Here is a 12,356-nt window from a genome sequence, read left to right on the forward strand (position 1 = left end):
AACATGTGAAACATTTTAACTCTGGAACACTCTAAAGATGTTCACAAATTCTTAGAACAATTCACCAGTTAATCATCTCTAAAACAGAGTTAAGTTCAAAAAAATGCTTATGTAAGGATGATGGCTAAATCAACAAAGCATGCTGCAGAAGAATCATGGGGGAAGTGTATAAAAGTAAGCAATCCACATGAAATTTTTAGATTAGCTTTCAGGATTAAAAAAAGAAAAGGAAAAAGCATGCAACTCCTGAGGGCAATAGGATTTTTCCATGGAAATATTTTATTATTTTGTGTCACAACAGGTGCAGGAATCTTTGTGTCTCCCAAAGGGGTATTAAAATATTCCTCATTGAACATAGCTGTCTCCCTGAGTATTTGGGCTGCTTGTGCTGTTCTGACTATGATCACCGCTCTCAGTCTCGCAGAGATGGGGACCACCTTCCCTAGAAGTGGAGCACCTTACTATTTCCTCAAAAGATCTCTTGGATCTTCTGTTGCTTTCCTCAGTCTTTGGATCAAACTTTTTACTTATCCCTTAGGAATAGCTACTCAAAGCTTGATAATATCTACCTATCTAATTCAGCCTTTCTATACCAGGTGCCCAGCCCCAGAGTTACTTAAGAAATGTCTAGCTTTGGCTACTTTGTGGTCATTGGGACTTCTTAATGCTCGAGGGGTGCTAACAGTGGCTTGGTTTCAAACTATCAGCATTTTGGTGAAAATGGCTGTCCTCTGCTTCATTTCCCTTACTGGGATTGTTCTGATAGGGATTGGGAAAAAGGAAAATGTGGCCAGGTTTGAGAAAGCTTTCGATGCTGAACTTCCTGGTGTCTCACAGATTGCAGAAGCCTTTCTTCAAGGATTATTTGCATATTCTGGTACATCAGTCCTGATCAACATAGCAGGTAAATTCATCTCTGAACTACTTTTGCAGCAGGCATAAGTTTTGTCTACAACTCTGTAGAGAAAGCTAGAGCTGATTCATTTGGTTTTTTGGAATCAAATTTAATCTTTCTGCACTAGTTGGATGTATCACATTCATCATTAAGGCTCAGTGTACAATCATTTATATAGAAAATGTGGAATTTAGTATTCTCCAGGTCATGTCCCTTATTTAAAACTTGGAAATTTTATAAAGTTTTCAAAAGAAAATTAAGACCAATCTCAGAATTTACTGCATTTTATTCTAGTATTTTTTCAAAATATTTTAAGTATCAATTATGTAAGAAATATATTAATACAGTCTATTTGTAAAAAATAAAACTATCAGATTATATATATATGTGTGTGTATATATATTTTTTTATATATGTGTGTGTGTATATACACACACACATATACATAGAGAGATTTTACTCATAGTATAAGTTCCGAATCATAATTTTTAACAAAATGGTACAAAATAGTAAGAAATCTAAGCTTTCAGGCCAAATATGTGCAGGACCAATGCAGAATCAGACCAAGAAGATGAGGAAGCAGCAAATACATGAATAATACTTTCTCCTCCTCTTCATTACAAAGAACTTTTCATAAGTCCCACAGTATTTCCTTTTCTGATGAGTTTATTTGTGTTTTTCAGGAGAGATAAAGAACCCTGGTGAGAATATTCCCAAATCTCTGATTACTGTCCTTCCCACAGTGGCTGTGATTTACGTATTTGTGAATATATCCTACCTGGCAGTTTTGACCCCTCAGGAAATCATCTCTACAGGTATGAATGTGCCCAGACAAAAAGGAACTAGTCACTACAACTACCTACTCTCAATAAACATGGTCTCCTGTGAACTGTAGATATGTTTGATACACCCATAAGAATACAAACATGATGTGTTCATGCTTTGGTTTTTATAAGGAGAGGAAAAATAGTCATCTAAACAATCTATAAAGAAGGGGCTACATGCTAAGGATGGAGGTCTAAGTGTTGTAGAATGTGAGACAGGAATTAGAAAGAGAAAGAGGAGGAGGAGAGCGCCAAGGAAGAGAAAGGGGAAAGAGATGAGGAGAAATAGGAGGAAGCATATCAAGAAAGCAAAGAAGAGATACTTTGTCAGAAGAATTTCCACCGTTGGGGTACACCCCAATACCTATCCTCAAATTAACTGTTTGGAATAGGCAGTACATTCTTCATTTTGTAGATAGGGAAACTGGAGCTCAGGGAACTTAAGTGATGGACAGAGTTAAGATTCAAAAATGTGTCTCCAACCCCATGCACTTCTCATGATAAGAGACTGCACCTTGTCCAGGTTACTGAAGGTAATGTGTTGTAAATGCAGACAGCAAGTTGCAAGACCTGATCTTCAAACGAAACACTCTTCTCCGTTCCACTAAGTATGGTGCTCAAAGGTACACACCTAGTAACTGACAGACTCAAACCCAAATCCAAATCCAAATCCAAAACCCGTGTTTTCAACCACCATTCTAAAATGCCTCAATACAAACAAACCAAATCAAAGCAGTACCACCACTAGCAGGGCCTATTAGCAATGCAAGTAATAGTATGAATACATATTAATATATATGGGATAATAAGTTACATTAAAAAATAATCATATAAGAGACACACACAGATGTGACTAAACAGAGATACAACAAAAGGTTAATAGTAAGTGGTGTCACAGTTTTACTTCCTTTTTTATATTGTTCATATTTTCCATGATTAGCATGTTGTACTTAGGATCAGAAAAAATATCATTTTTCCAATGTCAAATAATATTTCCACAAAATCAAGTAATAAATTTTTATGAAAATGTCAAGTCTTTAAGAAAATGCTAAATTGGGACACCTGGATGGCTCAGTCAGTTAAGCATCTGCCTTGGCCTCAGGTCATGGTCCCAGAGTTCTGGGATCGAGTCCCGAATAGGGCTCCTTGCTCATTGAGGAGTCTGCTTCTTCCTCTCCTCCCCACTCTTTCTCATTCTCTCTCTCTCTCAAATAAATAAAAATCTTTTTTAAAAAGAAGGAAGGAAAATGGTAATTCTATTCACTTTTAAAAGGCAGAGGAGTATTTGAAATACATCCAAAAAATTCCACCAAATCTTAATTTAAAAAAAATAGTTACTCCTGAAAGAAGTTATCTAGAAAGTTCATTTACTGAGAACAACTCAGTCTTTATTCTCGAGGAAATCAAGTAATATAGCAGCAAAAATACATAAGCTACAAAAATGTTGTATAGACAGGCACAGAAGTATACGACCATGTACAAACACACTGTGTGGTTTGGGAGGAGCTGTGACTACAACCAAGACAGTGGGGCGCTTCCGTAACTAGAATTCATCCGCAGCGGAGGGGTTTTTAAGGCAAAGGTCACAAAGAGGATCAGTCTGATGTGCAAAGCCTTTACAAAAATAAGAAGCTTTGAAATTTATTTTGAAAAAACTATACAGGTTTCAAAAAGTCAAAAGGTGGCCTTATGTATCTTCTCTGACACTAGTACAAAAATGTTATGTTGCTTCTAAAAGGAAAATACAAATCTTTTAAAGATTTTATTTATTTATTTGACAGAGATCACAAGTAGGCAGAGAGGCAGACGGAGAGAGAGTGGGGAAGCTGGCCCCAGCCAGCAGAGAGCCCAATGCGGGGCTTGATCCCAGGAGCTTGGGATCATGACCTGAGCAGAAAGCAGAGGTCACTGAGCCACCGAGACACCCCGGAAAATACATATTTTAATAAGTAAACATTAACAGGTTACCATTACACTTTTCCACTTTTTGGTCTCACAGGAATATAGAAACACACTAAAGGAGATTTTTTTTTCTTAACTATTAAAATGAGGGACAGAACTGTATCAGTTATTTGTCTTAATGAAGCATGTAATATTTACCCCATTGAATATCTTTTCCTTTTTTACTTTTCATCATAGTACTTACGGCTGTATCATTTATCTATTGTTGCAAAATAAGCCTGCCCAAAATGCACCTCCTCACAACCATCACTTATTTGGTTCACAGTTCTACAAGCTGGCAACTTGTGCTGGGCTCAGCAAGGCAGTTCTGGTTGCCTGCTAGAGTCATACATGTGTCTGCAGCCCCCTGCAGTTTAGATAAACAGCTATATCTAGGTTGGCCATGCTTTCCTATTTGGGGGGGGGTGCTAAGATGGTAGGACGTTTGAGTCATTTGAGAAGCAAATGCCAGGGGCACCTAGCTGGCTCAGTAAGTAGAGCGCGCAATTCTTGATATTGGGCATGTGAGTTCAAGCCCCACATTGCGTGTACAGATTATTCAAAAATTAATCTTAGGGGTGCCTAGGTGGCTTAGTTTGTTAAGCATCTGCTTTCCAATTAGGTCATGTTCCCGGGGTCCTGGGATCAGGCTGCACTCTCAGTGGGCTGTCTGCTTCTCCCTGTCCCTACCCCTGCTCATGTGCACGCATGCACACGCTCTCTCAAATCAATAAATAAAATCTTTTTTAAAACAAATAAAATCTTAAGAAAGTCAACACAGTTAAAGGACAGAGAGAGAAGCAAATGCCAATAAATAATTAAATGTGCAAGGACTTTATTTTTAAAAAATGCTTGCATTAGAGAAACCAAGAAGGAAGCCAGGTAAGGCTTGAGAGCCATGGGACCACAATGCAAGCTGGACTCCAAGTTAAGGAAAAAAATAAAAGGGAAAGATAGGTAAAAACACCATAGATTAATAGGTAGTAAAGGGAAGGTTTGGCACATCTGCCAGGGGGCCCTTTAGCCAAAGTTGGCCATCAGAAACATGAGTACTTCTTGGTGTCTCTACCTCACAGTCATTAGCTGGGAACAACCTGTAAGAGCATGCCTTTGGCAGAAATACCACAACGGATTTCATTGTGCCAGTGTTGTGCTGGGGCCTGATTTCAGTGATGCTCCCTGCATTTGGAAGTCTGTAAGGTGCACTTCCATGGCTCCAGAGTTACTATGGCTTGTCTCTGACAGAATACAATGAGTTTGTTAGATGGTCCTAAGTAGTGTCCCAAGAGAATAAACAGAAGTCTGTGATACCTCTCAAGGTGTAGGCTGAGCTGGCAAACCACTATTTTGAATGCATTTTATTGGCCAAAATAGACCACTGGTCCAGTTTATATTCAAGAATTGATAAGGAAATGCACTCCCTCTTAGAAAGAGGGGCAAAATCTTATTACAAAGAGTACAGATGTAAGAAGTAAAGAATTACTGCCATATTTGAAATGAAGCAAAAGTGACTGACTTTTCTGAAAAAATTTTTTAGATGCTGTTGCTGTCACCTGGATGGACAAAGTAATCCCTTCCATGCAATGGGTCATTTCGTTTGGGATTTCAACTTCAATAGTTAGCAACATGTGTTGTACAATACTTTCAGCCTCAAGACTGTTCTACACAGCAAGCCAAGAAGGACAACTGCCTTTGATCTTTTCTATGCTCAATAACTACTTCAGTCCAACTGTTGCTATCACCCAGATAATCATTTTAGCTTCTTTTCTTATTATATCCTCAGATTTAATCAATTTAATAAAATATTCAGGATTAGCAACCTGGGTTTTAAGAGGGCTGTATATGATAGGTTTACTTAAACTAAGGCACCAGGAACCCAATCTACCTAGACCTTATAAGGTAAATAAAGATAAAAATGCTAATATTAAATATCTACTCTCTATCTAGAATACAATTTTTTTTTTAATCTACAGGGAATGCTCCTAACCAATCGTTAGTTGAATTTATAAAACATCTGATCTGGACTGCATGTCCCTGTTTACTGATGTATAATAGGCTGTATGAGCTACTTTTTGGCTTGATTTTTAAGGAGTAAAAGGTCAAAATTGATTCTCTAGAAGGAAAATAGGTGTTATCATTTTTTTCATCTTCTAGGAACTACATAATAATGCTTTGGGGGTGGAGGATATTGGCCCAACTCAAAATCACCCTTCAGTGCTCATCCCAGCATAGGTGATGTGGCATTCCATTTTTTATTATGTCCTTGATAGAGTCCTTGTTTTCTATAAGATATTAATCTAAGCATCAGCTTGGGTGATTATAAAATTGTGAACCTGAACTTAAAATAAAAGCACAGTCTTCTAGTTAATGCCAGTAGAGCCACTGCAGGCTCCTAGAGTACCTTTGTGCAAAATATAAAAAAGCATCCCTTCTTCTAGGTGGACATAGCTCCATGTCCAGGCACAGAGCCTAGTGAGCAGAACACAAGCCAGATATCGGCTCCCTTCTGTCCCCTTACATGGGAATACCTGTGTAATGTAGTAACAACCTAAGCAATCATATGCATAATAAATAATCAGACTCATTCAAAAAAGACCATTCTGCCGATAGTATAGAGAATGAATTAGGAAGAAGCATGAATAGATTCAGGCCAAAGAGGCTGCAGAGGTTCACTTAGTCAACCTGCTTATCCAAGAGAATTCCAAAATTCAGAGATTACATAATTAACCTAGGTGAAGATTATATCCCGTAAGGACCTATTTAGGAATTTTTTTCTGATCTTAGCATCATATTTGGGTCTCTCCTAACTAACAGATTTTGCTTATACTTTATGATGACCTGCTCTCAGAATCTATATGAGGTTTTGTGGCATGCATTTTGTGAACCAAATTCATTATGGGTGTTTATTTCCTTCTTTCTCTTTCTTATTTTCATCTATTTTGCCTTAGTATAATGCAAACCATACCTTGCTATGATGTAAATCCTAAGAGGTTTCAAATAGTCTGGTTTATTCTTTAATCATATCATAAATATAATCAAAATAGTCCATTTAGATACTTTCTGGCTGTAGGGACTATGTGGAAAGTAAAACAAAGTCCCATATTTCATACCAGTGACCATAATAACCACTTGAGTGTGCTTTTTAAAATATGAATTCCCAGACTCACACCAGGTGATTCTAATTCAGTAGGTGTCAGTTGGGCCCTAGGAATCTATATGTTTATCAATTATCTTGGGGGTTCTTATCCAGAGAGGTCCACTGGCCATATTTAAGAAACACTGGTCTAGATAATCCTGACTTTCTTTTCCTCAAAATGGCTCCTTCTCTAGCTATGCCTCCTGTTGAAAAAAGTGAATGATAATATCTTGGATTTGAGTCATCCATTTATTCAACAAATATGCAGTAACTATCCGCTGTGTTTCAGGCACTCTACTAGGCAGTTCAGAGAAATAAAAATAAATTTTTCAATCAAGAATCTTCTTAGATTCACAGAAGTTTAAGAAATGTGTACAAATCACTGTTACAAAGTTAATTAAGAAATGCCATTTTGTTGAGCACATGCTACTGAAGTACCCTTTACACAATTCTCAAGAAGACTTCAGAAGATCAGCATTAGATAAAACTTCATTTTGCAAATGGGTCTGAGAGGACCCATTTTCCCCCCAACATCAGCTTAATATTTAAATGGCAATAACACAGATATATCATAAATATTTTATTAAAAAACCCTCAACACATTTCTCTTGTAGCAAGCACCAGCCCACCATGTAGCTTCCTTCAGTTGAAACAAGGTGCAGGGTCCCAAGGGTCTCACTGTGCAGTGACAGTGACCATGGCCGCTGGTGGTGAAAGCCCCACAGGACTGGCAGTTCAGGACCTTCTCCTGGCTCCTTTCTGGAAATGGTTCTGAGGACCAGATTAATTAAATAGCCCAAAATGATACAACTGGACAGTGGCACTAAGGTCCTTGAAGAGGAACCTTCTTTATTTGTCCTAATACCTCTATATCCCTAGTATAGCAAATGGCACATAGGAATTCAGTGACTATTTCTTGAAGGAATGAGCAATTAAGATAGCAGAGTTTGGGGGTGCCTCAGTGGCTCAGTTGGTTAAGCATCTGACTTTTCAGCTCAGGTCAAGATCTGGGGGTCCTGGGATTAGCCTCCGCTCTCAGCGGGAAGTCTGTTTCCTTCTGACCCTTTCCTGATTCATAGTCTCTCTCTCTCTTTCTCTCTCTCTCAAATAAATAACGTATTAAAAAAAAAAAAAGTAAAGCTTGCATTTCCAACCAGACTTTTCTGATTCCAATCTTTCTGTTGTTTTTATTAGTTAATAGTGCTTCTCCAGGAAAAACTGGCACATGCCCGATTAAAGAAACATTATAACTAAATATTACAGTTATGCTGTGCATGGCTGGTTTCCAAATTCCCAAAACAAAGCAAACTTCAATGACTAATACCAGTATGACAGAGTCAATTTTTTATTTTTTGACAAAGATTTCTTATATCTTTTTTCCTATGCCAAAAAATAAAGTACTGATTTTAGCAAATAATTGACAATACCTGATCAATAGAGTAGGTGATCATAAGAACTATAGAATAAATATAAATAAATAAATACAGTTCCACGTTTTTACAATTATTTAGTCTGCCACTGACTTACTTTCTATAATACAATACTGAGACTATCTCCTTAAATACATGTGAAAATATATTTGCACTTTTCTCCCTGGTGTTTAGAAACATTTGTTCCAAATAGAAAGGGAATGTTCTTATATTGTTTATAGAAACTTTTGAGGAAAAAGTCATCGCTAATTTTCTTTTCTTTTTTTTTAACTTTCAGGTGCATTTGCCATTTGTATTGGGATCCATAGCTATATCTTTGTTTCTAATTTTGACACCAATGATTCAGTCTCCTACAGTAGAGTATATATATGGGTTTATCTTTATTTTTAGTGGACTTCTGTGTTACTGGCTTCATGTTCACATTAATCAACATTATGTTTGTTTTGACAAAGTCACTTGTTATTTACAATTACTATTTAATGTTTCACCACCTGAAGACCAGGATGATGGTATTTCAACAGGAGAAAAACATCTCGAAGAAATTGTTTTGTAAATAAGAAACCCTAAATGGTTAATGAATGGCTACATTTTTAAAGACAATCTTTGCTTTCAAGTGTATACACTCAAGTATACACAAAACCTCCCTCCTCCTGCCCAATCCCCAACTATATCGAATCCAACCCCCAGCTACATATTCAAATTCTTTACAATTCAAATTCTTTTACTTGTAACTGAAGCCCAAGTTCCTAGTACACTATATGTTTTTTACCACTTTCTTTCAGGTCAAAAATTTTAAATGAAAACACACAATACACCCAACAGATTAAAAGGTATAATAGGCCTACTTCTGTGTATAGAAGGAAATTAATATGCACCTGAAATTAATATAATGCTATGTGTCACCTGAAATTAATATAATGTTATATGTTAATTACATCTCAAACAAACAAACAAACAAAATCAAAGAGTCATGGTCAGGAAGACAAGATCATGGGTGAACAGTGCCTAGCAGATATTAAGATGCACCTGCAAAAAAAAAAAAAGGCAATATTCTAAGTCTGAAATTTATATTAATAAAACTACATATTGCTTCCTACTCACTGGTCTAAACTCTTCACAGTGATACCAATTAAAAGAATGTGTTTTACTTCCAAATCCTTGTGTTCATCTTTGAAAAGTGTAACAGACTAAATCATGACCTTCAAAAATTAGAAATAGAACTGCCATATGACCTAGCAATCCCACTTCTGAGCATTTATCAGAAAGAATCAAAATCAGGATCAGGAAGAGATATTAGCTCTCTTATGTTCATTAAAACACTGGAAAATGTGGAAACAACATAAATGCCCACTGATATATGAATGGATTAAAAAAAGTGGTATGTGCAGAGAACGGAATATTATTCAGTCCTTAAAAAAAAGAAAGGAGTCCTGCACCATTTTATATTCCCACCAACAGGACACAATGGTTTCAGTTTCTCCACATCTTCAACATTTGTTGTCTATTCTTTTTTTATATATAGCTATCATAATAGGTGTGATGTGATCTCTCATGTGGCTTTGATATGTATCTCACTGACAATCGGTGACATTGAGCATCTTTTCATATACCTAACTGTCACTTGCATGTCTTTTTTGAAAAAATGCCCCTTTTAGGTCCTTTGCCCTTTTTTTTTTTAACAGGTTGTTATTTCACTATTGAGTAAGATGATTTCCTTAATATAGTTTAGATATTAATCTCTTATCAGATAGATGGTTTGCAAATATTTCCCCCATACCAAAGGTTGTCTTTTCATACTATTTTTTACTTCCTTTGCTGTGCAGAAACTTTTTGTTTGATGTAGGCCCACTTACTTTTGCTTTTGTTTCTGTGCTTTCGGTTCATATTCACGAAATTGTTGTCAAAACCAATGTCATGAGGATTTTCCCTTATGTTTTTTCTAGGAATTTTGTATTTACAGGTCTTACGTATAAGTGTTTAATCTACTTTGATTTTTTTTATATGATGTGAGACAAGGGTCCACTTGCATTATTTTACACGTATATATCTATCTTTCCCACCAGCATTTGTTGATGAGACCATCCTTTCCCCAATGTGTATTCTTGGCATTATTATCATAGATCAGTTTACCACATATGTATGGATTTTTTTCTACACTCTCTATTCTATTCCATTGGTCTATGCATCTGTCCTTATTTTTTTTCCCAAAGATTTTATTTATTTGACAGAGAGAGAGCACAAGCAAGGGATGGAGCTGAGGGAGAGGGAGAAGCAGACTCCCTGCTGAGCAAGGAGCCCAGTGTGGGACTCAATACCAGGACCCTGGGATCATGACCTGAGCTGAAGGCAGATGTTTAACCAACTGAGCCACCCAGGCACGCCTATGTGTCCCTCTTTATATGAATATCATACTGTTTTAATTACGACAGTTTTGTGTAATACACTCTGAAATCAGGGAGTATGATGTCTCCAGTTTTGATATTTTTCAAGATTGTTTTCACTACGTGAGATATTTTCTGGTTCCATATGAATTCTAGAATTGTTCTTATTGGTTCTGTAAAAAATGCTATTGGGATTTTGATAGGGGTCATATTAAATCTAGAGCTAGCTTTGGACTATATGGATATTTAATGGTATTAAGTCTTTTAATTCATGACCATAAGATAATCTATTTATTTGTGTTTTCTTTATTCTTCTAATCAGTGTTTTATATCTTCAGTGTGCAAGTCCTTCAAATCCTTGGCTAAATTTTTTCCTAAGCATTTTATTATTTAAGATGCTATTGAAATTGAGATAGTTTTCTCATTTCCTTTGCAATTAGTTGGTTATTAGTGTACTGAAACACAACCGATTTTGTATCCTGCAACTTTTCTAAATTCAGTTATCAGTTCTAACAGTTTTTTGGTGGAGCCTTTAGGGTTTTCAACATTTAAGATCATGTCAGGTGCAAAGAGAAACTATTGTACTTCTTCCTTTCCAATCTGGATGTTTTTTGGGTTTTTTTTGTTTTCTGTTTTTTTGTTTTTGTTTTTGTTTTTCTTGGCTAACTGCTCTGGCTACCACTTCCAATAATGTGTTGAATAGAAGTGGTAATATTGGACATCCCTTGTCCTTTTCCTGATCTTAGTAGAAAAGCTTTGGTTTTTAATCATTGAGTATAATATTAACTGTGAACTTGTCAGATATAGCCTTCATATTAAGGTAATCTCTCCTGATTCCTACTTTTTAGCATAGTGTTGAATTTTATACATTTTTTTTTTGCATCTATTGAGATGATCATGCAACGTTTAGCTTTCTTTCCATTTATCTGGTGTATTATATTGATTTGTGTATGTTGAACCATCTTTGCATTCCAGGGATAAATCCTACTTGGTTGAAGTGGGTGATCCTCTTAAGGTGCTGTTGAATTAAGCTTACTAGCATTTTGTTAAGAATATTTGCATCTGGTGGGCGCCTGGGTGGCTCAGTGGGTTAAGGCCTCTGCCTTCGGCTTGGGTCATGGTCCCAGGGTTCTGGGATCGAGCCCTGCGTTGGGCTCTCTGCTCATTGGGGAACCTGCTTCCCCGCCCCCCTGCCTATTTGTGATCTCTGTCAAATAAATAAATAAAATATTAAAAAAAGAAAAGAAAAAAAAAAGAATATTTGCATCTGGGGTGCCTGGTTGGCTCAGTGGGTTAAGTCTCTGCCTTCAGCTCAGGTCTTGATCTCAGGGCCCTGGGGTCGAGCCCCGCATTGGGCTCTCTGCTCAGTGGGGAACCTGCTTCCCCGCCCCTCCGCCTGCCTCTCTGCCTATTTGTGATCTCTGTCTGTCAAATAAATAAATAAAATCTTTTAAAAAAATTTCTATCTCTGTTCATCAGGGATATTGGCCTATAGTTTTCTTTTGTTGTGGTTTCTTGTCTGATTTTGGTATCAGGTTAATGGTCCCACAAAATAAGTCTGCAAATGTTCCCTCCTCTTTGACTTTTCTGAACAGATTTAGCATTGGCATTACTTCTTTAAATGTTCGGTAGAATGCTTTGGTGAAGTCATCTAATCCTGGGTCTTTCTTTGTTGGGAGGTTTTGATTACTGATTCAATCTCCATACTAGTTATAGGCCCTTTCAGATTTTCTATTTACTCATGATTCA

The 12,356-nt window shown here is 36.7% G+C and overlaps 1 protein-coding gene across 1 annotated transcript; it reads left to right on the forward strand.

Moving 5' to 3' along the window:
- The first annotated feature begins 215 nt into the window (after positions 1-215).
- LOC116575117 (solute carrier family 7 member 13-like) lies at positions 216-9,269 on the forward strand. The gene is made up of 4 exons (XM_032316256.1): positions 216-904; positions 1,579-1,710; positions 5,198-5,559; positions 8,504-9,269. The coding sequence occupies exons 1-4, from the start codon at positions 238-240 to the stop codon at positions 8,777-8,779; spliced, it is 1,437 nt and encodes a 478-aa protein (XP_032172147.1). The 5' UTR covers positions 216-237; the 3' UTR covers positions 8,780-9,269.
- The last annotated feature ends 3,087 nt before the right edge of the window (positions 9,270-12,356 follow it).

Source organism: Mustela erminea, chromosome 16 (genome assembly GCF_009829155.1).
Source record: "Mustela erminea isolate mMusErm1 chromosome 16, mMusErm1.Pri, whole genome shotgun sequence".
In the NCBI taxonomy this organism is placed as follows: domain Eukaryota; kingdom Metazoa; phylum Chordata; class Mammalia; order Carnivora; family Mustelidae; genus Mustela; species Mustela erminea.

Excerpts from the sequence above, each read along its gene's own strand:
- LOC116575117 (XM_032316256.1), top strand. The coding sequence starts at position 238 with ATGCAACTCCTGAGGGCAATAGGATTTTTCCATGGAAATATTTTATTA. Across the intron at positions 905-1,578 it reads AGTCCTGATCAACATAGCAG|GAGAGATAAAGAACCCTGGT; the intron begins GTAAATTCATCT and ends TGTGTTTTTCAG. Across the intron at positions 5,560-8,503 it reads ATCTACCTAGACCTTATAAG|GTGCATTTGCCATTTGTATT; the intron begins GTAAATAAAGAT and ends TTTAACTTTCAG.